The 25,595-nt window shown below is 36.7% G+C and overlaps 4 protein-coding genes across 4 annotated transcripts; 3 read left to right on the top strand and 1 right to left on the bottom strand.

Annotated features, from left to right (window-relative positions):
- The first annotated feature begins 360 nt into the window (after nt 1-360).
- Nucleotides 361-2,914, top strand: LOC137733337 ((+)-neomenthol dehydrogenase). Its single transcript, XM_068472489.1, has 4 exons — nt 361-431; nt 975-1,239; nt 2,158-2,343; nt 2,452-2,914. Exons 1-4 carry the CDS (start codon nt 361-363, stop codon nt 2,854-2,856), a joined length of 927 nt encoding a protein of 308 aa, XP_068328590.1. The 3' UTR covers nt 2,857-2,914.
- Nucleotides 2,915-6,898: 3,984 nt separating this feature from the next.
- LOC137734811 (exocyst complex component EXO70A1-like) lies at nt 6,899-16,085 on the top strand. Its single transcript, XM_068474094.1, has 12 exons — nt 6,899-7,151; nt 7,473-7,568; nt 8,236-8,441; nt 9,852-10,112; nt 10,979-11,117; nt 11,194-11,406; nt 12,319-12,524; nt 12,819-13,019; nt 13,108-13,207; nt 13,880-13,989; nt 14,103-14,249; nt 15,512-16,085. Exons 1-12 carry the CDS (start codon nt 6,984-6,986, stop codon nt 15,627-15,629), a joined length of 1,965 nt encoding a protein of 654 aa, XP_068330195.1. The 5' UTR covers nt 6,899-6,983; the 3' UTR covers nt 15,630-16,085.
- Nucleotides 16,086-17,582: 1,497 nt separating this feature from the next.
- Nucleotides 17,583-21,334, top strand: LOC137733914 (uncharacterized). Its single transcript, XM_068473131.1, has 7 exons — nt 17,583-17,737; nt 17,900-18,029; nt 18,981-19,064; nt 19,448-19,487; nt 20,008-20,076; nt 20,199-20,308; nt 20,985-21,334. The coding sequence occupies exons 1-7, from the start codon at nt 17,719-17,721 to the stop codon at nt 21,133-21,135; spliced, it is 603 nt and encodes a 200-aa protein (XP_068329232.1). The 5' UTR covers nt 17,583-17,718; the 3' UTR covers nt 21,136-21,334.
- A 2,777-nt stretch (nt 21,335-24,111) lies between these two features.
- On the bottom strand, nt 24,112-25,267 carry LOC137733220 (transcription repressor OFP13-like). The gene has a single exon (XM_068472374.1). It carries the CDS (start codon nt 25,265-25,267, stop codon nt 24,383-24,385), a length of 885 nt encoding a protein of 294 aa, XP_068328475.1. The 3' UTR covers nt 24,112-24,382.
- Nucleotides 25,268-25,595: the final 328 nt, after the last annotated feature.

Genomic DNA, 25,595 nt, shown 5'->3' with positions numbered 1-25,595 from the left:
AATAAATGTTTTAATGATTTTAAATTGGGTATACTAAATGGATATAGACGGTTTGGATTCTTGAAAAATGCTACGGGAATTGAAATATATATAAGGCAAAGGCAACCGGTGGAACATATACTAAATTATAAAGGAAAGAAACAAAGTAGGAGCTACCTTAAGTAGGAACGTGGGTGGGTTTGGTCTTTTTAATTTATTCATGTGCATATCATATGATTATGCCTTCAATTTATTAATGTCCAATTCATACACTTGCAATTTCCTAATCTCCTTTGGTCTATAAATTCAGATTGCTACCATTCATCCTCTCCACCCCCTTCCAATTAATACACCTCCCTCTCTCTCACCCCAACTTAATTTATGGAGTCCAAAGAAGCTACCATCTCTTCTCCTTCTCCTTCTCGTTCCCTCTCCCCAGCCCCAACCAGCAGGTAAAAGATAATACCTTCTCTCTCTCTCTCTCTTGCATGATGCATGATAAAACAGTATTTGATTCCTTTTTTTTCTTTTTTTTTTAAATTATCACTCTATGCAGACTTAGGTTTAGTCAAGTTGATTAGAATAGTACTTTCCTTCTGCACTAAAATTTGAATCCCCTACCCCATAGTTTAAATGAATTCACAATATTAATTGTAAAAAAAAAATAATCTATGTTGGTTTCAACCCATTACTTTAGTTTGGTCTCAAACCATTTAGGTTAGGTCTTATTAGTTCTCCTTTCTTTTCTTCTCTTCCTTTATGCGTTTAGGTTTGGTCCTTAACCGTTGCTTTTATGTACTTTGCCATCACTATATATTATTTGAGCTTTTAATTTTGGTAGATGCATGCATGGGGTCATTCAATATTACTACTGTTGTTTAATTAACTTTCATGCCTTGACTATAATTGAGAAAAAGAAAAGAACAACAATAATAATAATATTGTGGAAGTACAATTTGTTGTATAATTTTGATGGTGGTGGATCGACATAGAAGAAGATGGTGGTCGGAGGACACGGTTGCAATAGTGACAGGAGCAAACAAGGGAATAGGGTTTGCAGTTGCGAAGAGGATGGCGGAGTTGGGAGTGAGAGTGATATTAACGGCCAGAGACAAGGAAAGGGGTGGCAAGGCTCTTGAGGCACTCAGAGCTCAAGGTCTTCACAGTGTAGTCTTCTCTTGCCTTGATGTCTCCGATCCTGCTTCTATCAAATCTTTCACCTTATGGTTCCAAAAAGCCTATGCAGTATTGGATATTCTTGTAAGCTTTCTCTATTTCCATTTTAATTACTTTTTTTTTTTTTTTAACATTACAGTGGAATTATATACCAATTTATGTTATTTACTTGGGCTCCTTACCTTTACGTTAAGTGGTCTTACAACATGAAATTAATAACATCTAAATTGTTAAAATTCATGGTAAAGTTATACTATAATCGTCAAAAGTTTAATTTACAGCTCAAAGTTATATTGTGGTAATATTATGATATAATAACACATAATAACATTGTTATTACTGTAACAGAATCGATTCTTACATTGTAGACGTCATATTACATTGTCACCATATAGTATGTTAAGTGTGAACCTAATTACATTAATATTATATATTTGACAATGTGATCCGTTATATATAATCGAATATTGGATTCTTCAATATATATCTGTGTGACAATGTAATCTGTTCTATACAATCTGTCCATTCTATACAATCGAATATCTTTAATATATATCTATGTCACAGTGTGATCCGTTCCATATAATCGAATATCTTAAATATGTATCTGTGAAGTTTGACCTAAGAAATGGAGATGTGCTAAGCCACACATAAGTCTGTCACAATATTTAATATTAAACTCACATCACGATATTTGAACTTAAAATCTTCCGATTACAAAGGAAAAAGAATATCATTATACTATGGTAACATGTGACCACTAAATTATTAATAATTTTTTAGAGAAATCATAAAAGTGGGACAGTTTTTTTGTATAGATTAATTATCAAAAGATTGTTTTTCTTTTTTTTTTTCATGTATAGCATTATTATTTACAATATTAGAGAGGGCAAAAAAAATAAATATTGGTGTGCTTCAAACTTGGGGCCTGTGCAATCGAATCTTTCGCTCCTCCAAAGCCGCTACTGATTCTTTATATTGATTATAAATTTGGATATGAAGGTGAACAATGCAGCTGTGTCGTTTAACGATATCAATGAAAATTCTGTGGAACATGCTGAGATAGTGATGAAAACCAACTTCTACGGATCTAAGTTACTGACGGAGGCCCTCTTGCCCATGTTCCGTCGTAGCACCTCCTATGTTGGTCGGATACTTAACGTTAGCTCCAGACTCGGCTCACTAAATGTAAGCGATCAAAAAATTAAACTTGCTAATTAATATATTAAGCTCACGAAACAACAGATGCATGCATTAAACCTCAATCATCAAGCTCTCAATATTTTTTTTCTGCAGAAACTGAAAAACCCTACCACAAAACAACTTCTAGAAAGTGAAAGCCTATCGGAAAAGGATATCGAGGGGGTGGTTAGTTTGTTTCTTGAAGACGTCAAGAGCGGGAGATGGAAGAGCCAAGGGTGGCCTGAAGTATGGACTGACTATTCTGTATCAAAGCTTGCACTCAATGCATACACAAGAGTTTTGGCCAAGCGATACGAGGGGAGGGGTTTGAGCGTGAATAGCTTTTGTCCCGGCTTCACGCAGACATCTATGACTCGTTGTAAGGGCGACCACACAGCCGATGATGCCGCTAGTGTTGGCGCAAGGCTGGCACTGCTTCCTCCTAAGGAGATTCCAACGGGGAAATTTTTTTGGTGGGTTAGTACAAGTAGTAGTAATGTCATACTTTCTAAATTGTAGCTGCTCGAGTCGAGTGATTATTACATTAATTTCGAGTCAACTGTATTAATCCGTTATGTGTGAGGCTCCATGCTTAAATTTGTGTTAGAATTATATATTATGTGAGACATTATTTATTGAGGCATTTGGATTTAGATGCATATCAATTTTAGTAGATTAACCATGTTTAGCTTTTAGACTTTTCATCAACAATATTGTTAGTCATGTTAAATACAAAAGCTAGAAAGTGAAAGGCTGTGTTGTCTTTTTTCGCGATTCTCATTCCTCTCCCTTCTAAGGTGCTACCCATCACACATTCTCTCCCCCCACCTTTTTGTTGGCAACCATTTTTCAATGGCTTAATTGGAGCCTCCGCCCCAAAGTCGAGATCTTTCTCCTCCCAAGGCCTTGTCCTTTGATTTGGAGTTAGATTTAGAATTTTGAGGTGGTTCTTGGTTGTTGGTGGTGAGATTCACCTTCGTTCGCTTAAAACGCAGTGGCAACAACCTCAATGACATGTTTTGCGGTTGCACCGCCTTATGCCCTCAGAACGGATGGCTGCTCACCTTTGGATGACCGGATTTGAAGGTTGCGCCGTCCTAGGCAACGGAATCTGGCGTTTGCGACTCCTTGGGTGACCATATTTTTCTTTTCCGCGATCTTAAGCATTTTGACTTGGTGGCCTGACGCCTTGTATGCACTGATATGTCAGTTGATCACCTTGGTGACTGAACTTAACGGCTGCGTGAGTCCCTTCTCGATCGACGTAGGGCAATTTTGTTGTCTTGTCGTTGTGCTACAACAATGGCTATATGTGGTTTTTGCCTTGAGTGAAGAATTATGTTCTCTTATCTATCAACAATGACTTTCTGTGGTCTTACTCGTGCACGATAACTCGCTATTGCGTCTACCATTTTGTGACAGCTTAATATGGTTGGTGTTTGTAATTTTTGTATATACGGTAGCTGTTTCGTGTTTACTATTGTCTCTGTTTACCCAATTGATGTACAAACTAAGAACTTTGAATGTTGTAAAATATGCAGCTAGGTTTTCACAGTCAATTGCATACCCACTGAAGCTTGGGTTGCATGTATTTATAATATACTGAAGATTACATTCAAAATTTCAAACCCTTATTTACATTGAAGGTTATTCAAATATACAATCAGAGCACTTAAGAATATTGACAAAGTCCTACGTCTAACCAACTGTTTAGAGATAAGAATTACAAAGAGAATAAAAGACTCAAACATATTGATTCTAACGGACTGAGGACTTGGTCTAACATCCCCCTGCAAGATGACAGGATGAGAAACAACTGGAAGCTTGGAAACCAGAAGCTTGAACCTTGATGACGACAAACAACTGGAAGCTTTGCAACTTGATCTTGTGAATAGATAAAATTAACAAGAAGCTCACCACAAACCACTTTCTTTCTGACATAATGATAATCGACCTCCAAGTGTTTGGTTCGTGAATGAAACACAGGATTAGAGGCCAAGGCTATTCACGAAATGTTATCACACCATATTTGTGGACGAAGAAGAAGGAGCTGTAGATCACGAAACAAAGAACGTAGGAATGGAAGCTCAACTGCAGTATAGGCCAGCTGCCTATATTCAACCTCTGTGCTTGAGCACGGGACAGTTTTTTGTTTCTTGGAGCTCCACGAAACCAGGTTTGAACCCAAGTATATATTGAAGCCTCCTGTCAAATGCCTTGTGTCAGGATCTCCTGCATAATCAGCGTCTGAAAACGCACTTAGATGCATGTTACCAAGTTTGTACAGAAGTCCATGATCATAGGTAGACTTAACATATCGCAGAATTCGTTTCATATTCGTCCAATGCTAATTGTTTGGAGCATGCATAAATTGGCACACTTGATTAACCGCATAAGAAAGATCAGGGCGTGTGATTGTGAGGTATTGCAAAGCACCCACGACACTTTTGTAAGTATGATGATCAGGATGCGGTGCACCACTTGCAGGAACTGGTGTAGAGATAGGCTTTGCATCAACGAACTTGGTCCGCTTTAGAAAATCTAATGCATACTTTGTTTGACTAAGATGCATATGATTCTTCAAATAGGAGACTTCAACGCCCAGAAAATAGTGGAGGCCCCAAGTTTTTCATAGAGAACAAAGTACTAAGCTTCTTGATTAAACGATGCATTCGGTGTGGGTTATTTCCTGTAAGCAGTTTATCTTTGTAGGGAAAAATAAGGGGAAATATTTGGAGGAAAGACATTATTGTCTAATGATTGACTAATGTTTGATTGTGTTATGTTTGATTGACTAATGAAACATCAAACAACAGTGGTATAAAAATAAGGGGAAATATTTGGAGGAAAGACATTATTGTCTAGGGATAGGTAGGAGGAAATATAAAAGAAAATTTTATATCGACCCAATTAAATTATCTCTACACCTAACTTAAATATTTTCTCCACCAAACTCTCATATATTCCCTTAAATGTTTTTTCTCTCCACCATATATTCCCTCAAATGTTTTTTCTCTCTACCCCCATTAACCCTAAACCCACAATGCCACTGCAAACTGGAAGCATGCATTTTCATTGACTGACTATAAATAAGCACAACAACTATCCAATAATTAATGGGAATTTTAACGAAAACTTCCGGTACTATTCATTTTAACGAATAACCACATTTTTACACTAAAAAGTCAATCCTTGTGTTATTCACTTTACCCTTTATTTTGTTCTTATCGTTAAAACTCAAAATTTTCAAACCATTTTCATTAGTTTTCCTCTTGTCTAAGTGAGGTACTAAAGCAAGCAGTAATAAAACTCTGGTTCCCATTTGCAGAATCCATCCCAAGTGCAAGTGGAATTTTCCTTGTTTTTCTCCTCTCCCTCTTGTGGATACCCTTAAGAATGGGAACCACCATGCTCTGCCAGTGTCGGCGTTGAACGTGGCTCCACTCTATAACATGTGGCCTCTTTCGAGATTAGTAATGGATCCAACTTTGCCTGGAGAAACAAGTTGGAGAGAGAGGAGAAAGATAAAAAGAGACCATTAATTATTTTTTCTAAATTTTTTTTCTGGTTTTACCTCCCAAATTTTTATCTATTGATCTTCCTCGATCTATTTAATATGACAGCTTAAACAATTCAATCGATCTGTCAGTTGAAAATTAATAGAGGTGTGTGAGAGATAAAAAAAATGTGTGTATGGATATCACAATTTTTTTTTATTAACACAAGAGTGCTGCTAGACCCACTCTAGTGTTTTATTTCTCCACCCACGTTATAATCTCACTCATCACAAAAAGTTAAAAAATTGAAATGTTATTTTCCCACTAACTATTATTCCTAAAATAACCTTTATATTGAAATTACTTCTTTTTTTTTATTGAGTAAAACAAAATCTACAAAGAAACGATTCAATTGATCAAGATGCACAACGAGAATCGCAGCTATACAATTTTACTTACATTTTACACAATTCTCGGCACCTTCTCCATCCTCCAGCATGCCACCCTCCTTAAGAACACCGTATTCCACCTCATTCGCGCCTCCCACTGCAATCGATATTTGGATTGGACAGACGAGCCTTTATCCTAGTTTTCAAGGTTGTTTGTTGGTACTGTCAACAAAAGCAAACAAATCAAATTAAAAAGGCCAAGGGTAATGGGGACTTGATTTTTTGAAGATTTAAAGAGGTGGATTGTTCTAGAAGATAGGGAATGACGAGCCTGTCAACCTAGAGCAGCAGAGGTTTTTCTTTTTTTTTATCTTAGATATCATTTTACTAGAGAGATGAGTGAATTTATCAACACTCTAACATAACTGCAAAGTTGGAATTTAAAGAAATAATTTTTTTTCAGTTGGGTGTGGGTTGAAATATAATTTTACCAAATAAAAATTCCTGTTGAGAGGGAAAGAGAATGAGAGGAGACTCGAGAAAACACCGTGTCCAGAAAACACAGCGTCTGACAGCCGGAAAGAAATGTCCAACTGTCAGTGGGGTCCACCATTACCATCTCGCCAACTTTTAAGTATTAAAAATCAAATTAAAATTCAATCCTCGTTCTTTGTTTCCTTTCCTCTTTCGTTCAGAAACTCTGCAGCAACAACGAAGGAGGAGGACAAAGGCGAAGCAGATTCAAACAACAAGGACAAGGATGGGTGTTGTGGCCGCCGCAGGAGGCGGCGATTCATTGAGTGCCAGAGCAGCCACAATGAGAGAGTCATTGCAAAAGAGCCAGACCATCACCGACAGCGTCGTCTCAATTCTTGGCTCCTTTGACCACCGCCTCTCCGCCCTCGAAACCGCCATGCGTCCTACGCAGGTCGGTCCCACCCTCTCATCCTCCTCTTCTTCTTCTTCTACCTTTCGTTTTCTGTTCCTAGAACATCTAAACAGATGCAAGTTCGGATCGCTGAGATTGACTTGGCCTTTTACTTTTTCTCACAAAAGAGTAGCAAATATAATATGTGTGTGTGTGTGTGTGTATATATATATATATGTATGTATGTATGTATTTTTCTTCTTCTATTTCTTAGTGACCAAACAGCGGATCTCTCGGATTTTGACTTATAGTTTCATAAGCTTGATCTTAGTTTTGTGTTTTCTTATTTGGGTTGGCTTGTCTGAATTTTGGATTGTGCAGATTAGAACGCATTCTATTCGGAAAGCCCATGAGAACATTGATAAGACATTAAAGGCTGCCGAGGTTATATTGGCGCAATTCGATCTTTCTCGTCAGGTACATTTATCATTTCTAAGCTTTAACTTGTAACAACTCACATACATGTTAGTTAGTAGTATATCTAGAGAAGTATGTCGAGCTTCCTTCGCATATCTTGGAATTGATTTGTTGGCTTTTGATTGTTTGCAATTGCGCCGTTTACAATGAATTGTGCGAGTCTGTTCATCCAGGATTTTGGTGCTTACATACGACGAGCATTGTTCACTTTTTGGTTCCATTGTAAGAAACAAATTTGATTTTTTAGAACATGACTAGATTCGGCAGAAAAACTATAAAACCCTGGCTGGCTACATTGTATTTTAAGTGGGATTTGAAATTACTAGTTCCACATAGTTTGTTGAATTTTCAATAATCTACCTTACATTTTATTAGAGTTATCCACGCTTTATAGCTTGCAAGAGAGGATCTTACCTTACATTTGATTCCTTTGTAGTTGTTGGATGTTCAATAATCTGCCTATCATTGAATAATTCTTCACTATTTCCAGCAGTGAAAATGCTTATTAGAGTTTTAATAGCTGGGATATTACCGTATGACAGTGTTGTTTTAACCTTATCTTGCCTATGTTTGTACCATTTCACGCATATATTCTGTACCCCTTATGTCTGATGAATAATGTTTTCCCATTTATGGTTGTTGATTTCATTTTGATTTCAATTCACAGGTCGAGTCAAAGATACTTAGAGGGCCACATGAGGACTTGGAAAGTTATCTAGAAGCAATTGATCAGCTAAGAAGAAATATACGGTTCTTTAGTAGCGCCAAAGGCTTTAAGAGTAGTGATGGAGTTCTCAGTCATGCAAATGGTTTGCTTGCTAAAGCTATTTCAAAGTTGGAAGCAGAGTTCAAGCAGCTGTTATCGTCTTACAGGTTAGTATTTGAATGCCAACGATGTTGTTCTTCTGGTGCATTAGTATTTGAACTCTCAAATGTGTCATTGTCTTACAGTCGAGTCCTAAATTATATTTTTTTTCAATCTTTTTGATGGTAGAGTCATTAGTGCTGGGGTAATATTGTCCAAAAAAATTGTTAAACTATTAAAGGAAAATCTAACATTGAATTCGTGAATTAAAGTCTAGCATGGAAGAATTACATCTTCTCCAACTATTGTACAATCGAATCCCATCCAATCACTGGAATCCCCAATCTAATCAATGCAATCCCAAACCCATTTCTTTATTGTAACCACTAGTTAACACAGGTGCTTGTTTGAAACAATTTGAATGACAGGTATTGTGAGACTGTGACACAGAGACGTGATGCTGTGGTAGGGCGATATGAAAACCCTAAAAACTAGGATACGAATACGTCAAATAGAATACTATGCATACTTTAAAAATGTGTTTAATTAGCAAATTTCTACCCATCATTTTTATATAGATACCATTAGTAATTTTAGTTCAATGTTCGAACAGGCTTTCTAGAAATGTGAGAGGAGAGAATGATGGGCTACTCCACCTCCGTGATACCTCTCGTGGTTCTCTTTATGTAGCTGTTCAGTCCAGCTCTTAGTAATATTCTGTAATATTTTGCATCATGTCAAGAAATTTCTTTATTTCTGTTGGTAATTAGTCACCACATGTAATGTCACACTTCTATTTTTTATTTTTTCTTGGGTTGACCACACATGGTAGGCACAACTTGACAGTATTGAGACTGGTTCCAGTCCAGTCTTGAAGGGACCCTTCCCCTTTGAAGGATCCGTCCCTTTTCTTTTCCACTTCTTCTTGTTATAAATAAGAATAAGGATAATGAAATCTGTAGCTCCCTTTTCTGTTACCAAGAAGGAGAAGAAAGACTCATTTGGTAGGCTAAATTTTCTTTTAAAATTACAAATTGACCTCAAAGTTCCTAAAATTATAATCCCCGTTAGTGCCGTAACCTTACCATATCTGGAACGTATCTATACCTATCCATACTGTACCCGAATGTCAACAGATACTTCAATTTCTGTATACGAAATTTATATCAGGGCCGTATCCGTATGGGATACTCACCCTAAAAACTTTGCAGTATCCATGTTACATAGACTGAGACCCAATTGAACCCAATGTCAAACTATGGAACCAAAATGGTCATTTCCATTAACATCATTGTGTATTTTAATTTTTATTGCTCAACTTTGTGATAAAAGGTGACTTTTCTTTGGGAAATTTAATGTTTTGTTAATGACCTTCAGATAGGTTGTTAGGTCCTCTATTGAACTGTAACTGCGCTTCTTCTTTTTCTTAGAATTGAATTGTGCTTCATTTACACCATATATTTGTTTTTTTATTTCAGCAAACCTGTGGAACCTGAGCGCCTTTTTGATTGCCTCCCAAACTCGTTGCGGCCATCCTCAGGATCTCCTGGGAATCAGGGTGATTATAGTGGCAAGAATCCTTCATCCAATCACCATCCTGAACACCACAACAGTAACTTAGAAAATGCTGTCTACACACCTCCTGCTCTGATACCACCGCGGGTTCTTCCATTGTTACATGATTTAGCCCAACAGATGTTTCAAGCTGGTCACCAACAGCAGTTGCTAATAATTTACAGGTAATAAAAGGTCATTCTCTGCTTTTCATTTATCAATGTGTTATGTTGGTTTTTCACTTCCTACTCATGACAACAGGTTATTTCACGTTTTCATATTTTTTGAAATTCAGATGATCCGTTGGGTATAAAGTTATTTAATGTTGGTGAAGCTCAGTTTTTATTTTTTAATGACCAGAAGAGAACTGGCCTATGTGTGTGGACGCTTCCATAGAACATTTTCCATGTTGGGCACCCAAGGACATGACACTTGTGTTGTGTCCATGTGTCGAAGACTTCTTTGTATTCTTGGAAATGATGCAGCTTCATATGCTAGAAAGAGTTTAAACTTAAGAAGGCATTGATCACTTTTGCCAAGAAAACTGCACTTAGTTATTGTTGTCTTAAATAGTTTGATAAATGGTTCTTTTACAAGCAATTGTTTTCTTAAGCACTGATAGTTCTCCAAATATGTGAATTTTCACAACTGTATCATAATCTTTGCATCTGGACTTTCAGAAAACGCATAGGGAACACTATGCCCATGTCAACACACCAAAAACATAGGAGTTAAGTTTTCAAATCCTAAAGAAAGGTTATTGTGATTGTAGAGTTGTCTGTATGCTATTATGCTTCAATCTCATTTCTAATTTCTGCTGTCCTCCCTAGGTGCCTAACCACACCATTAACATTGAAGCTAGCTTCAGATCTTGTATTTGAATTTTTATTGCTTACTTAAAGTCTACTTTTCCATGCATATAGTAGCGGAATTTGTATGGACTATTATTTTCCGATAGTGCTTTACTTATATGCGCTTCTTTGACTCATGTCTTTTTCTGTTTAAATTTGGAATATATTCTATCAATCTTTATCTTGTTTATGTTTTTCAGGGATGCCCGTTCTTCAGTTTTGGAAGAAAGCCTCCATAAATTGGGGGTCGAAAAACTTAGCAAGGATGATGTTCAGAAAATGCAATGGGAGATTTTGGAGGCCAAGATTGGGAACTGGATTCATTACATGCGTATAGCTGTAAGAACTTTATGGAATCTGCTCAGTTTCATAGATTATCTGTGTTTTTCTTCAATACCTAACTGTCCTTGAACAGGTCAAATTACTCTTTGCTGGAGAACGGAAAGTTTGCGATCAAATTTTTGAAAGCTTTGATTCTCTCGGTGACCAATGTTTTGCTGAAGTTACCAGAAGTAGTGTCTCAGTTCTACTTAGTTTTGGGGAGGCAATTGCTAACAGCAAAAGATCTCCGGAAAAGTTATTTGTACTTTTAGACATGTACGAGATAATGCGGGAGCTTCACTCAGAGGTTTGAATAATTTAACAAATTTATAAAGATGCACTAGGTATACAATATGAGAAATTGGAGCTAAGGAGACGACACAATTAGGAGTTCCCCTTAGGTGTAGTTTCATCTCTTGATAACCTGAATTTTGTAAGGATATTGATTTGTCTAGAGCACTTTGGACGTTAGGAATTCATCACATTTGGTAACATAGGATCATTAAGTATATCAGACAACTTTGAGATCGAGAATTAGGGGATTTTATTTTAAAATTTATATTCTCTTGTTTCTTTCCCAGATGTGTCTGCTTAAAATACAGATGGCTTTTGTTCCACAAATTATCAATCACATCCATATCAAATTAGATAATTTTTTTTTTTTGTTTCCGTTTCATCTATATCAAAATACTTGGTTTCATTGTATTTTGACCTGATATTTGTTTGGTTATCTTTCTTTTAGAAATGGGTTATAATCTTTTGTTTGATTTTGTCTCAGGATATTACTATACAGTTAGGGCTTCAATACTTTAGGATGTCCATGATGCTTTATTTTTATTAATTTTGTTTTCATAATTGGAAGAATTAGTGTTATCACTTATTTCATTCTGTACACTCGGTGGCTGGTTAAAATGCAATTTTTGTAGAACATCAAATTTAATATAGGGGTGTGATATCCACACACCCCATTTTACCACCTTTTTACTTTTCGGCCATCGGATCAAATGAATTGAAGAAGATCAACGGACAGAAATTATCAAGGGTGTGTGAGAAGTAAAATGGGGTGTGTGGATAGCACATCCCTTTACTATAATACTTTCTATTTTGCATCAACGTAGTTTCTAGGTCACTTCAAACTTGCCTGTTGTTGAGAAAGTAGGTAGCTTGATGGCCTGGTGCCAGATTGATGCTTTGAGTTGATCCCTGAATTCATCTGCAGATTGAAACAATCTTCATAGGTAAAGCTTGTGCTGAAATTAGAGAATCAGCTTCAAGCTTGACTAAAAGGCTTGCCCTGACCGCAAAAAAGACCTTTGGGGATTTTGAAGAAGCCGTTGAAAGGGATGCAACGAAAACTGCTGTAACTGATGGCACTGTCCATCCTTTGACAAGCTATGTGATCAACTATGTGAAGTTTCTTTTTGAGTAAGTTCCACGAATTAGGCTTTAAGACTTTTCCTAGTCCTGTGGTCTGACAGTGATGCTCTGTGGTTGGATGATCATTCCTCTAACATGCCTCATAGTTCTATTGAAATCTTTCTTTATGCTGCTTAACTCTTGGATACATTAATACATAGGATACATACTTTTTTGGCCAATCGACCAGCATATGTTTCTCACTTAGATATTAGGTTTTAACGGTTAGATAGGTTTTTTTATGCCTATTTCTTAATTTTTCATTAAACAGCTTTTTAAGTTGACCAAAACTATATTTTGCAGTTACCAATCGACATTGAAGCAACTTTTTAAAGAATTTGAAAATGGAGATGAAGATGGTTCACAATTAGCCGCTGTCACGATGCAAATAATGCAAGCTCTTCAAACCAATTTGGATGGGAAATCTAAGCAGTACAGAGATCCAGCTTTAACTCACCTATTTCTCATGAATAATATTCACTATATGGTCAGATCTGTGCGGAGGTTTGTCTCAGATATGTTTTATTTGACTTTTTGGTTTTATTGTTGCAAGCCTATTTTATGTGGCACTCCTGTTTCAAATTGTGTTCAGATCTGAAGCCAAAGATTTGTTAGGGGATGATTGGGTGCAAAGACACCGGAGAATTGTGCAGCAGCATGCAAATCAATATAAAAGAAATGCTTGGGGAAAGGTGCTGTTTGTTAACATAGTTGATTTGTTGCCCAATTGAACCCTGCATGATCTTTCCATAATTTACCTTAGTTTTTGTCTTTATAGGAAGTTAGGAACTTGGTTCTTGCTTTTTGGGCCGTCACTATTTGTATTATAATCGATGTTAAGCTTTTAGCATTTCTTTTATCTTTTAAAAATGTTAATAATGGAGATAACGTTTACAGACCTTTGAAATCCACAAATAAGAAAAAATTGATGAAAAATATGATCCGGGTTTGAGATATTATATTGTCATTGTGATATTATTAGACGTATTAGTACACCATTGAGGAGTTATGGAATGTAAGTTTTGTATAAACTGATAGACACGTGCTTTTGTAGTGTTGTGTTTTGATTCTGTTGTGTGTGGTCTGGTATGATCAACCATTAGTTTGGTATGTTGATTCCTATTATAAGAAATAACTCCTTTTTTCAAATCCATGAACAATGTGTATTTTCATATAAAAATCCATTACATTTGCACAATTATGGCCTTTCTTGGAAAATATGGATTCTCTTTTCCATATGCAGTGATGCAGAAGCTGCTATACGAATATTTAACACTGTCAGCATGTTCATTTTACTTGGAAGTATTTTTCTCTTAAACAGTTTTTCACTACCTTCTGAAATGTTGGTGTTATCCTCCGTGCAGATTCTTCAGTGCCTCTCCATCCAAGGCTTGACATCATCTGGAGGTGGTAGTTCAGTAGCTGGTGATGGAGGAAGTAACAGTGGAGTTTCAAGAGCAATTGTTAAAGATAGGTTGATCTCAACTTCTATCCTATCAAACATACACTTAAAATTTAAAATTTGATTATCTATCGATTGATGGATTTACTTTGTCATCAACATTTTGACCTAGCTGAAATGTTCAGGTTCAAGACGTTTAATATCCAATTTGAGGAGCTTCATCAAAAACAATCACAGTGGACAGTTCCTGATACTGAGTTGCGAGAGTCACTAAGACTTGCAGTTGCTGAAGTCTTATTGCCTGCCTACAGATCATTCTTAAAACGTTATGGGTGCGTTTTCATCATCTTCTATTGTTTTTCATGCGCTTTCAACATATGTCCTGTATATATCCCTTTAAGAATCATAAACATTGAGGCCCGTTTGATAACCATTTCATTTTAGTTTTCATTTTTTTTTTCTGCATAGAGATATAGGGAATGTATAAGTAGGAATGAGGGATGAAGGGTGGATGAATGGTAGAGGGAGGGTGGAGGGAGAAGTGAAGGAAAATGTAGGAAACAAAATCCAGAAATGAAAACCTACTAAAATTTGGTTTTAGTTTGTAGTGTTTATTTTTCATTTCTTCCACTTACTTCCCACCACCCATCCTCCGCCCTTGGTCATCCCTCATTTCTCTCTTATATTTCTCCTCTATTCCTAGCATTAAATGGAAACTAAGACTGAAAAATGAAATGATTGTCAAACGGGCCAAAATCTCCGTAATTGGTGTTATAAAGAGTAATTTTAGGAGGAAAAATAAAATTTCTGAAACGGAAAAGAAACTAGATTGCCTAACAGAGGTAAATACATAGACCAAATCGGCTAAATTGAAAACACCTACTACTTTGGCTAAATGGGTAAATCACATTGACCATTTTGAAAGTTAAGCCTTGTAATTTATTAGACCAAACTTGATGCTCTGGCTCTGAAGTCTGGACATTAAGTCCTCGTTGGGTCTCGAGGATTGGATTGGAAATAAAATAACCCACTATAGTCAAAGGATGTTGAAGATAAAGGTGAATGATTTTTCATTTGAAGGGAATTAGAAGGAGATTAGACATGAATGAAACTTAACCCTTCCTATCCTACCATTTTTGGGGGACTGGAAGGAAGAAGTTTCCTTCTTGGGTAATCTATGTAATTCCGTGGAATGAAAAATCATTCACCTTTACCTATTATGTTGAATATAGTGAGGTCAGTCAATCCAATGCAGTACTAGAGACCAAGCAAGGCCACAACTACCATAGACACTTCTCGCTAGACCCAAAGACTTTATTTTTAGATTTGGACACGGACTTAGTCTTGAGCTTCAAAGGAGGACATCTCTTATCTCACCATGTTGTAGATACTCTCATCATTTATTCATTTATTTGTAATAGGACAATAATTCGTTTCGGTTATTCTGGCTGAATGATATGTAACTATTGTTTTTTAATTGGCCTGGAAATCATCTCAAAGGTGTCATTGTTTTTATTGTCACCTTCTCAAAATATGTCCAAGTCTGAGTTACATCTATGGGTTCCAAAATCTGTATATTCTGTTTGTCTCACAGGCCTCTTGTTGAGGGTGGGAAGACCCCCCAAAAGTACGTCAGATACACAGCGGAGGATCTCGAACATATGTTGGGTGAATTCTTCGAGGGGAAGAACGTGAATGAACCCAGGCGGTAGATTTGACTTGTCTCTCGCTCTTTCTGGCTCTGTGAAGGTTTTGCCAATGATGCATACTATCGGCTTTGGTACCCTGTGGAACGCTCGTTGCCCTTCCCGCTGAAAGTTAGCATCTAAATCCCTGCATGGTTTCAATGGATTTATGTTTAGGCGGGTAATGAGTTCGGCATCCATCTGGAAAACGAAAAATATAGATCTGTAGATGTTGGTTTGGTGCTTAATAGCACACTGAATAAGAGGAGTCTTTCTACTGTTCTGCATATGCTTGTATAGTCCCTATGGCCCGGCGGCATTCCAAGTGCATATTTGTAATTTTACATAAATGGGCTGTCGTATTTCAGACCAAATTTGGGTCTTTTCTTGAATATTTTCAAAACCCATCACCGTCGGCAAATGTTATTTTTTGAGCAGATTTTAAAATTCTTTTGAGGAATACCAATGATTTTGTAAACCCCACTACGCTTGCATGTTTCTGTACTGCCTAATGGATTCCAAATCTGCCACGTCATCAATTTAATTTTCAAAATGATTTTACGTGAAAAAATTGATATCGAATTCTGCATCAGTCATGGTATGTCTATGATTGAAGTGTTCAGCTCCCAACTCTTCCATGTCCATCAGACAAGCATCATTGAGAAGAAATTATTAGGTAGTGTAGTAGTACCACGTCAACCACCTTAAATAATTTAGATGGTTAAATCGGAAATTTTTTTAACTGGTAAGTGAGAGGTTTTAGATTTAATTGTCGTTAAATACGAATTTAAATTATATTACTGCTAGTTTATTGTTAGACTTAACCTACTCTTTCCCTTAGTATGGATAATATCGTTTGTTAAAAAAAAAATAATGTCGGAAATCCTCAATTGGAGACAAAACCGTTGTCCCAGTTGCTGAGGCTGCAGCGTTGCATGCGTGATACTTCGAACTTTGTAGTTTGTACACCACCGGAAGTACAAATACATCCTTGTTGAAGCCGATTCAAAACTTGTCATCGACATTATTTCTGGACGTTGCTCTCTTCCTTGGAGACTCAAGATGATTGTTATCTAATAGGATTTAGGTTCGAATTTCATAAATGACTAGTTCAAATCAAATTATTATGGCACGTTTATTGTGTGGCTTTTAAATTTTTCACTCCTTGCTATAAATATAGTAAAACCTTCATATGGTATGTTTGTCTATATAAATATATGAGGTCATAGTGTTGGGATTAAATCAATTGTATGAGGGTAAGGTTTGTATCCCCCTCTTTTCCTGTATTTTCTTTTTCAAGAAGGATAAGATTTATATCCCTCTCTTTTTCTTGTATTTGGTTTTCTTGTTTTATGAGGAGTAAGGTTTATGTTCTCCTGATTAAGCGTAACTTCTTCTTTTTTCATATCAATAAAATTCTCTCGTACCGCCGAGGTTCCCAATAAAAAAAAAGTTAAATCAATTGTATGACTACATGGTGGTTATTACTTAAATGTGAATGTATGTATGAGTGCCTTCGATAATTCAACCTACCAAATAGTTGACTATAGAATCAATATTCACCGTTCGTTTCCAAAATTAGTGATGAAAAATGATGGATGCAATGCTTCTTTAACACCAAAAGTTGATAAAAGGGCATTAAACATGCTTCAGATGTTAGAATTACTTTGGTTTTAAATATCGTTCGGGTTAAAAATAAAGAAGATGAACTTGTTGACGGGTCATTATGTGTCTGCAAGCTCAAATATATGACACTATTTCTAACGAATACATCATCCCATACAACTTTAGAGAAATATTTTACTTTATTTTAAAATTTCATTTGTGAAACTCCATTTTTTTGGATTTATTGGCAATTAGGCGAGTCCTTTAAAATGAAATTTAAAGAATTATACGAGGTATCATCAATATATATATATATATATATATATATAAAATAAAAAGGAAAAAGAAATAAGAGAGAAATGGACAAGGAATGGCCACGTTGCGCGCCATGAAGCCAGGACTTGTTGTTTGTTGAGTTGGCTGAAGTCGCTGCAGCCTCTTCTTCTCAGTTCTCAGTCTTGTGTTCTTCTGAAACCATCACCTCACCTGTCTCGCCTTCTCATCGCTCGCCATGGAGAAGCATCCGCAAGGTTTTATTTCTCCTTTTATTATTATTTATTTGTTTCTTAATTTGTCTGACTCTAATTGAAGTGGGTTTTTCTACAATTTTCCTTCCGTTGCTGGTTTTTTTTTTTTTTTTTTTTTTTTTTGAATTTCCATATTCGCGTGGTCTCAAATTTTCATATATGAAGGAAAGGAAAAGGAAAAGGAAGGGAGTCAGAGTCAGACGAAGAAGGAAGGCAGGTGTGAATTTATTTCAGGAAAGCAGGACGGCGTTTCAGCTTCTGTTCATGATGATATCATTCTTCACATTCTTAAACTGTGAGTCTCAATTTCACACACACACTCTCTCTCTCTACCGTCTTACACTAAACAGAGAATTTAAGCATATCGGTTGTTAGCAACAGAAGGGTTGCTTTGTTTTGACTGAAAGGTCACGGTTCTTTGAGTTGTGAACACTGTTCTAAAAATTGCCGCTAGCGCCGCTTAGGCAGTTGGCCACAGCCCGATTAATGCCTAAACGTTTAAAAATCAAGAAAGGGCGTCTAGCCTAGACCACCTAGGCACCGGCTAGTCCGTCCACCCCACCTAGGTTGCAACTTACATAGACAAAAAATATATAACTTTCATTTTGTATTTTATTTTTTTAATAAATTGTAAGAGACTTATTGAATAGTTGAATGAACACACATTATATGTTTGTTCCCCATGTTTTTCCTTATAATCCAATACTTCATAATATATATGTCATTCTATTTTGTAGTTTATGAAGAAATTATATATATTTTAAGTATAAACAGACACTTATTTACACGAAATATAATAGATTTACTTAAGTCCGTTTAGGCTCCAGCCTGCCGCCCGACTAGCATCTAACATCTTTTAGAACCTTGGTTGTGAAAACAACCTCTTTGCAAACTTGCAAAGCAAGGGTAAAGCTGCGTAGAGGTTCCACGTACTCTCCCAAAGCAGGGAGCCTTGTTGACTTTGGTCACCCTTTTGTTGTTAGCATGTTGAGACAAAGCTGGTTTTCATGCTTGTATATAGCCTTACACTCGTACAAGTTATTGCATTGTCAATCCTAAAAATGGCTTACTTCATGCATGATCAATTAAATGGGAAAAACATGATTAATTTGAAGAGTAAAAGTTACAAGGTGATCATTTCCCTGTACAACCTGCATATCAAATTGAATTCAATTGATGGTTTTATATTTCTTTTTTCCTTTTTTCCCGGTAAATTTGATGACAAGTTTGTTTTGAATCATTTCAGATACGGGTCCTGTGCAACGCCTTCCGACTTTGAAATCTACTCTCCAAATGCTTCCTTTGAGGACCCACTGATGTGCGCTCGTGGGTATGTATTAGCAATTTGGCATCAGTCAATTTATATGGAATTTTTCCATTAACTATGCTAGAATTTCATTACTTAGTATACTCGTGACGAAATCAAGCATTTGCCTACGGGGCTATCCATAAAACGCCTTGGCTTCGCCTTCGCCTTTTGAAACATTACGTCCAATTTGAAGAGTTAGAGGGTATCTTCCTTGTTGGTAGACCAATCTTCCACCAAAATATGAGCTTGTTTTTGTCATACTCGACCGATGCTCAGTATATGGGATATATCACCTTTTCAATAAGCTGGTTCATTGCTAGATCTTGTTGCTTCATTAACTCTGTCACACTGAATTTATAATTTACAATCTGTGCATTACATTATCTCTATATTTCTTTTGGCAGGTTGAAACAGATCAAATCGGCATTTTATTCACTTCCCAAGGTCCTGTTTCCATGCGGAATACAATGTTCATTTTTTTTTTCTCGTGTGAAATTCTTTTGGGTATCTTTTAAATTCAGTGACAGTTGATGTCATGATATTGCTAGAGCCTTTGAGCATGCAAAGGCTCGTTGGATTCGTTTCTTTTGTTTTTGTTTCCTGTTCTGGTTCAAATGGTTTGTAGTGTATTGCCAACTGTAAAAAGAAATTGACATTGAAGGTTAGCTTGGACTAAATTTCACGATTTATATTAGAGAGTGCTTCACTGAAAACCCGAATTGTTCGTTTATATATAAAAGTGTAGGTTAGCTTGAAATGAAAAGTGATTTGGTTTGAAAGCCAAAGAATAATTTGGCTTAAGCTAAGATAGTATTTTCTCCATAAATGACTGGTTTGAGCGTTCTGGTGTAGCGGTTAATATGGCGGCATTGCTGTCTTTCTTCTTGCTGCAAATTTGTGATCACTGCTGTTGAACGTATTGTTCCACATTTTAACAGCTATGATTTGCCTTCCTATATTTCAGGTCTTTAGTGAATCAAGAATTGTGGAATACAGCGTCAAAGAAAATATGGTTTCACCTGGAAATCACGAGGTCCGGAATTACTTTTGCATCTCTCATCAATTTTCTTTCTGTTTGATCTTTTACTATATGCTTTTGTTGGGTCACTGTATTGTGACAAGACCTAATTAAAAGTTCCTGTCAATTGAGTCCAGATATGGGTTGATAACAAGCAACACTACAAGTTCATGGGGAAAGACATAGATATGATATCCCTCATCAAATTGTCTGTTTTGGAAGGAAAAGTCGTTCGCCATGAAGATTGGTATGCTCTGCAAGCTCTAATATACTCCAGATCTTACATTTATTTTTTGGTATATTTTGGTCTATTTTTCTTTTAAGTCAAATTTTGGAGCAAAATATGCTTTCTTCTGATTCTCTGATGTTATGTGCAAAATGCATGATAGATATCGAGTAAGATGCATTTAAATACAGTGTAATATGCTGTTGTATATGCGATTTTGTTTTATGATCGATGTTAAACCCTGAGAACAAGGTAGTCTGAGAGCCAAAGTTTTGTTTAGGGTAGTTCTCTCCCCACCCTCTCTGGCTGCACATAGGACACTTGCTAAGAGCTTGAATGCACAGAAAAACCTGACCGCGTGGTAAGTTGTATGAGTAACATGCAAATGCGGCATAAATGTAAACCAAAGTTTCATCAATGGAATATAGGTAGAAAGTTGTTCGTAAGGATTTACTTTCAGAACAGATGTCGTTGAATTTTTTACCGAGCTACTAAGTATATTCCTTAAGAGTGGTGAGTATTCATCGAAGCATGGGGTTTTACAGCTGTATAGTCTGTCTAAGGACCGATGTGGATCATAGATCTCTAGTTCAATGTGAGATGCAGTTCTTGTTACCAAGAATTCATTCCTAAATCTGCAACGCTATTTACAGAAATTTTCGGATGATGTTTGAAATGGTACGTGAAATTTGTGTAGGTGGGACAAGAAGCCTCTTTCAAACAGAGAAACGGTGAAGGTGCCGCTGCTTGGCCGGATTTTGGAAATGGCTCGTAGGGGTTCAATGCTGGCAACTCATGTTATGATGGGGTTTGGGAAGGATCCACCCAATTCCACGCCTACAAAATGACTTTGGATATCAAATTAAGACTCTTGTTTGTATAATATTGTTTCCTTTGGGTTTGTGAATGTTTTTCTGCAATTTATCTCCTGTTAAGAAGGCATGTCAACATAAACGTTAGAGCTCAAAACCAGCTCCATTGCGTGCTTTTGTGAATATATTACACTGTATGGACGGACAACTGCGTACGTACGTACCTTCTACGGCATCAAGGATTCCACATATGTACGCCAAAGTTGTCATGAATCCGTTGAGGGATACTTCAAATAATTTAGTTATACTTCAAATAATTTTGTTAAGGGACATCTTGTGTTGCTCATTCTGTAACTGTTTTTTAACAATCCAAACCGTCTATAATTTAGTACATCATTCTTAAATTATCTTGTAAAAATATTGATGACTCCAAAACTATTCAGACATTCAATTATATGGAAGAAAATAGACGAATACGGTTTTTCAAAGAAACACTATTACAACTTCCAATTAATCCAACAGTCAAATGATTTTGAATTTGGTGATTTTTGTAGAATATAATGCTCAAATAATAAACGGGACTTGGTAGTGTTGTTAGTGTTGATTATTAGAGTAAGTCCACCTGTAGCCCAATTAACAAGGCAATTGGGTTAAATTGCCCTTGGCCTCCGAAAGGGCCCGCCTACCGTCCACTCAGAGCACTTCCACCGTTGGGTTGAGCCCGATGGACTATCCCCATTTGCAACCCAATCATCTCCCTTTCTTACTCTAGCCCATTCGAGCAATTGGGCCAAGGGGGAGCTCGTGGGAAAGGGCAGGCAGCAGTCTAAGGCCCGAGTGCTTAAGGGCTAACGTCAGCCACGTTATACAAAAAATTTGCATCAAGCGCGTGTATAACACGCATGCGTAGGGGCGCGTCACAAACAAGATTTCAAGCAGTGGGGCCCACGGTTGGAATTCTTATATGTTAACATTACTGGGCGCCACATGGCACCCTCAAGGCGGTTGGATTTCAACGGCTATTTTTTCTAAACCGTTGGATTTCCAACGTTCAAAAAAAAATTCAAACCTCCCTCAATGGCTAGATGACATGGCACAATCTCAATCGTTCGATTCCAGATCAACTATCCACGTTTTTCAAATTTAAATTTTTTTTAAAAAGAAAAAAATCTGATATGTTACTGTTATGTCACGTGGCACAATCTGGAGGGTTAGATTTCAAATTTTCTTTAATCCAACAGCAGAAATTAATTAAGTTAATAAAAAATGTTAAAAAATTAATAAAAAAATCCGAAAAAAAAAATTTAAGATTTTATTTTTCTATAAATACCTTATAAATATCTTATCAAAATCTATATTCAAACATTCTAAACAGATTGTGACATGTGGCACGACGTGATTGGTTAAAAATCTTATCGGAAATCTATCTTTGACGATTCTAAAAAGGTAACAACACGTGGTGTGATGGAATTGGATAAAAATCTTATCGAAATCTATCACCAAAAATTGTACTTTCGAATAATGACACGTGGCGTAACGAGACCGGTTAAAAATCCTATCCGAAATTACAAATAAAATTATTTTTATTATTTTATAAAATAAAAAATACTAATATTTAATTGTCTATTGTCATGGCTATTCAGTTTAGAAGTGAAGATACAAAAGGCAATTACTGTTCATTAAAATCAATTACTATTTAGTGGAGGGGATTCAATTGCCAATTGCCCTGGGGGACCTTCCTACACTGGAAGTGCTCTAAAGAGGAGGTAATTGGAGGAATGGCAAGAGCCTGTTGGGCTGCCGTGCCAATTCTCGCCTGGACTTGGAGAGATTTTTCAGTGTAACCGTTATATGAGGTGGTACACCACGTGTCCTTATATAAATGGTGGGTTATGTGTGTTAAAAGGTTAATAACTTAAACATTAAAATTTTCCACCACTTGCATAAAAACACGTGATGTACCATCCGAATTCTCGTCATAACTAAAAATTTCTCCTGGACTTGAGCTCGTGGGCAATGGCCAATGTCAACAACAGACGAAAGGCCCCCCACTTGTAAGCCACAGAGCCAAACGACTCTTTTATCCGTGCACTTCAGCCGCTGAATTCCAATGGGCCCTTGATTTAGACCACTGGATTTTCAAAGGTAGACAAATTTTGCAAAAGAATTTGCAGCTACCATGTGGCGCAATCTGGGGCATCCAATGGTTTAAAAATCAACCAGGATAAATTTAATGGTAAAAAATACAAATAAAAAATAAAATAAAAACCAAAAGACCAAAAAATACCCAAATTTTTTTTTCTATAAATACCTAACAATCTTCTTCATTCCCCACAGCATAACTCAATATTTTTTTTTTTACTACAATCTCCTATATTTTTTTTCTACTTCCCAAATCCTTTTGTTACCACCAAAAAAAAAAAAAAAAAAAAAAAGGGGTAAGAGGTCAATTAGTTGATCAAGGAAGATGTTGCTTTGCTTAAGTGTTGAATGCGTGTTACTCATGATCCCGTCATGAAAATGAGATGATGGTGCAACAAATATGGACGAAGATTCATGCACAATTTGTCAAGCAAATTAAGGGCACATCTCGGATCGAGCAATTTCTATTATGTAGGCCCTCATAAGATCGGAAGCCATTTATCGAAGTGGCAATAATCTATCAAATAGGGTGATAACATTTTATTATTAAAATATTTCAAATGTATTATGTAATTTATTATTTTGTTTCACAATTCTTTTTTCAACAACTACAAGCATAAATATAGTTCAATCTTGATAACAACAAAAGATCATTCATAAAGCAAGAATGTCGAAACGTTGTGAAACATACTCTGAAATACAAAACTATTGCCATATGTTGTGAAGCATACTCCAAAGTCCAAGCTACTGAGAATAATATTATTTTAACATCTTTGGTGGGTTGTAATACTATAACTTTGTCTTGTATTTGAAATAAATTATTGAAATTAGAAAGCCGTTTTATTTTCATAGAACAAACTTACAAGGCATACAAAATATATTTGTGAATAGTGTCATTGCCCTTCACAAAAGAGTGGACTTGCACAAAGACAATTACTATTCTGAATAAATAGTAAAAACATATTCACTGCCCTTACCCCCTTACCTTGCTTTTGCCCTCCAAAAACGGATGGACTCGCTCTTAGCCCAATCTAAAACTATACGAATGTTAGATTAAATGATATAGAGGATTAGGATCGTGGGACACCTATTTTTTGACACATTTTGACCCCACATGACATGACGGGGATTATAAATATAGCTAAGACATTGTGATCTCTACTGGTTCTGCACTGTCATCCTCCTCCTGACCTTGAAAAGAACATGACAATGGAGAAGATCTTGAAAAAGAAGAAATGGCAGAAGAAAAAGAAGTGGAATAATAATAATTATGATCAGAAGGAGCAGCTGCAGCAGCAGAAAGAGCAAGAAGGAGATCCACAAATGCTGCCACTATAAAGCCATGGTTGTTCTTCTGGTTGACCTTCAAATACCATCCCAACAGCTCCTCCAAACCCTCCCAATCTTTACTAAGCCCATGACATTCCACCATCTCCTCCATTGACCTCCTAAAATCTTTCAACGGATCCTCCGATTCCATGTTGGCTAACACCGGCACGTACTTTTCCTTCAACAACGGATTCATCATCTCTCCTCCGCCGGTGCCTTTCGCCTTTTGTACCATGGAGCTCGTGTCTTCCGGCTTGAAAAACAGCCTCTCGGATCTTGCCCCTCGGACCACCACCGTATCCAAGGACTCCTCTCCGTCCTCATGATGACACCCGGTTGTTGACTGATTATCTGAGGAGGAGGATGAGTTTATGAACCAAGACTGATCAGCTCCTCCTTCCGTAACTGGATCCAAGAAGGCGGAGTTGACAGTCTTGAACATGTTGTCACTGCCACTGCGGGCTCGGAAGGAAAGCGTCTTGGGGTGGTTGCAAGAGGGCCAGTACTGCCATGGCGCTGCCGATGTGGCTGCTATCGTTTTTGTTTCCTTCTTTTTGAAGAGACAAGGCAACTTCATTGGAAGGATCCAATCCAAGACGTCCGTCAGAGAGCTTACAAAGTTGGTTGGTATCGATCGGGAATCTAGGATGTTTGTTGTGAAGTTTGTGATGGCGTTAATAATAATGTGATAGATCATATATATATAGGTGGCCAGTTACAACTTAGATAAGAGGAGATGAGTGACATTTTAAAAAAGGAGAGTAAATGGAAGATGGAGAGAAAATGGGGTTTTGCTGACGGTGGTGGTGGTGGTGGTGGTGGTGGTAGGGCCTTTTCATGTGTGTATTCAATTCCTCGTTTGTACAATATTGAATGGTGTTGAATGCCTTCCCCAACCAAAACATAAATCTTTTAGTGTGATGAAAACACGATTCGGTATATTAAGTGTTATAATATAAATAGCTACTGAGCCGTGTTTTCGGCATACTGAAAAATCTTTACATCAAAACAACTCAACAAATAAA

Source organism: Pyrus communis, chromosome 5 (assembly GCF_963583255.1).
Source record: "Pyrus communis chromosome 5, drPyrComm1.1, whole genome shotgun sequence".
Lineage (NCBI taxonomy): Eukaryota > Viridiplantae > Streptophyta > Magnoliopsida > Rosales > Rosaceae > Pyrus > Pyrus communis.
Note: the sequence above shows the minus strand (reverse complement) of the source record. Positions and strands in the feature narration are given on the sequence as shown.

What these genes read in the sequence shown, in the direction of transcription:
- LOC137734811 (XM_068474094.1), top strand. Translation starts at nt 6,984, where the DNA reads ATGGGTGTTGTGGCCGCCGCAGGAGGCGGCGATTCATTGAGTGCCAGA. An exon ending in CAGTTGCTAATAATTTACAG is followed by an intron (nt 10,113 to 10,978) that starts GTAATAAAAGGT and finishes TATGTTTTTCAG; the next exon opens with GGATGCCCGTTCTTCAGTTT. An exon ending in TGCGGGAGCTTCACTCAGAG is followed by an intron (nt 11,407 to 12,318) that starts GTTTGAATAATT and finishes ATTCATCTGCAG; the next exon opens with ATTGAAACAATCTTCATAGG.
- LOC137733337 (XM_068472489.1), top strand. Translation starts at nt 361, where the DNA reads ATGGAGTCCAAAGAAGCTACCATCTCTTCTCCTTCTCCTTCTCGTTCC. An exon ending in TCCCCAGCCCCAACCAGCAG is followed by an intron (nt 432 to 974) that starts GTAAAAGATAAT and finishes TCGACATAGAAG; the next exon opens with AAGATGGTGGTCGGAGGACA. An exon ending in ATGCAGTATTGGATATTCTT is followed by an intron (nt 1,240 to 2,157) that starts GTAAGCTTTCTC and finishes TTGGATATGAAG; the next exon opens with GTGAACAATGCAGCTGTGTC.
- LOC137733220 (XM_068472374.1), bottom strand. Translation starts at nt 25,267, where the DNA reads ATGATCTATCACATTATTATTAACGCCATCACAAACTTCACAACAAAC.
- LOC137733914 (XM_068473131.1), top strand. An exon ending in ATTCTTCACATTCTTAAACT is followed by an intron (nt 18,030 to 18,980) that starts GTGAGTCTCAAT and finishes GAATCATTTCAG; the next exon opens with ATACGGGTCCTGTGCAACGC. An exon ending in TTTCACCTGGAAATCACGAG is followed by an intron (nt 20,077 to 20,198) that starts GTCCGGAATTAC and finishes AATTGAGTCCAG; the next exon opens with ATATGGGTTGATAACAAGCA.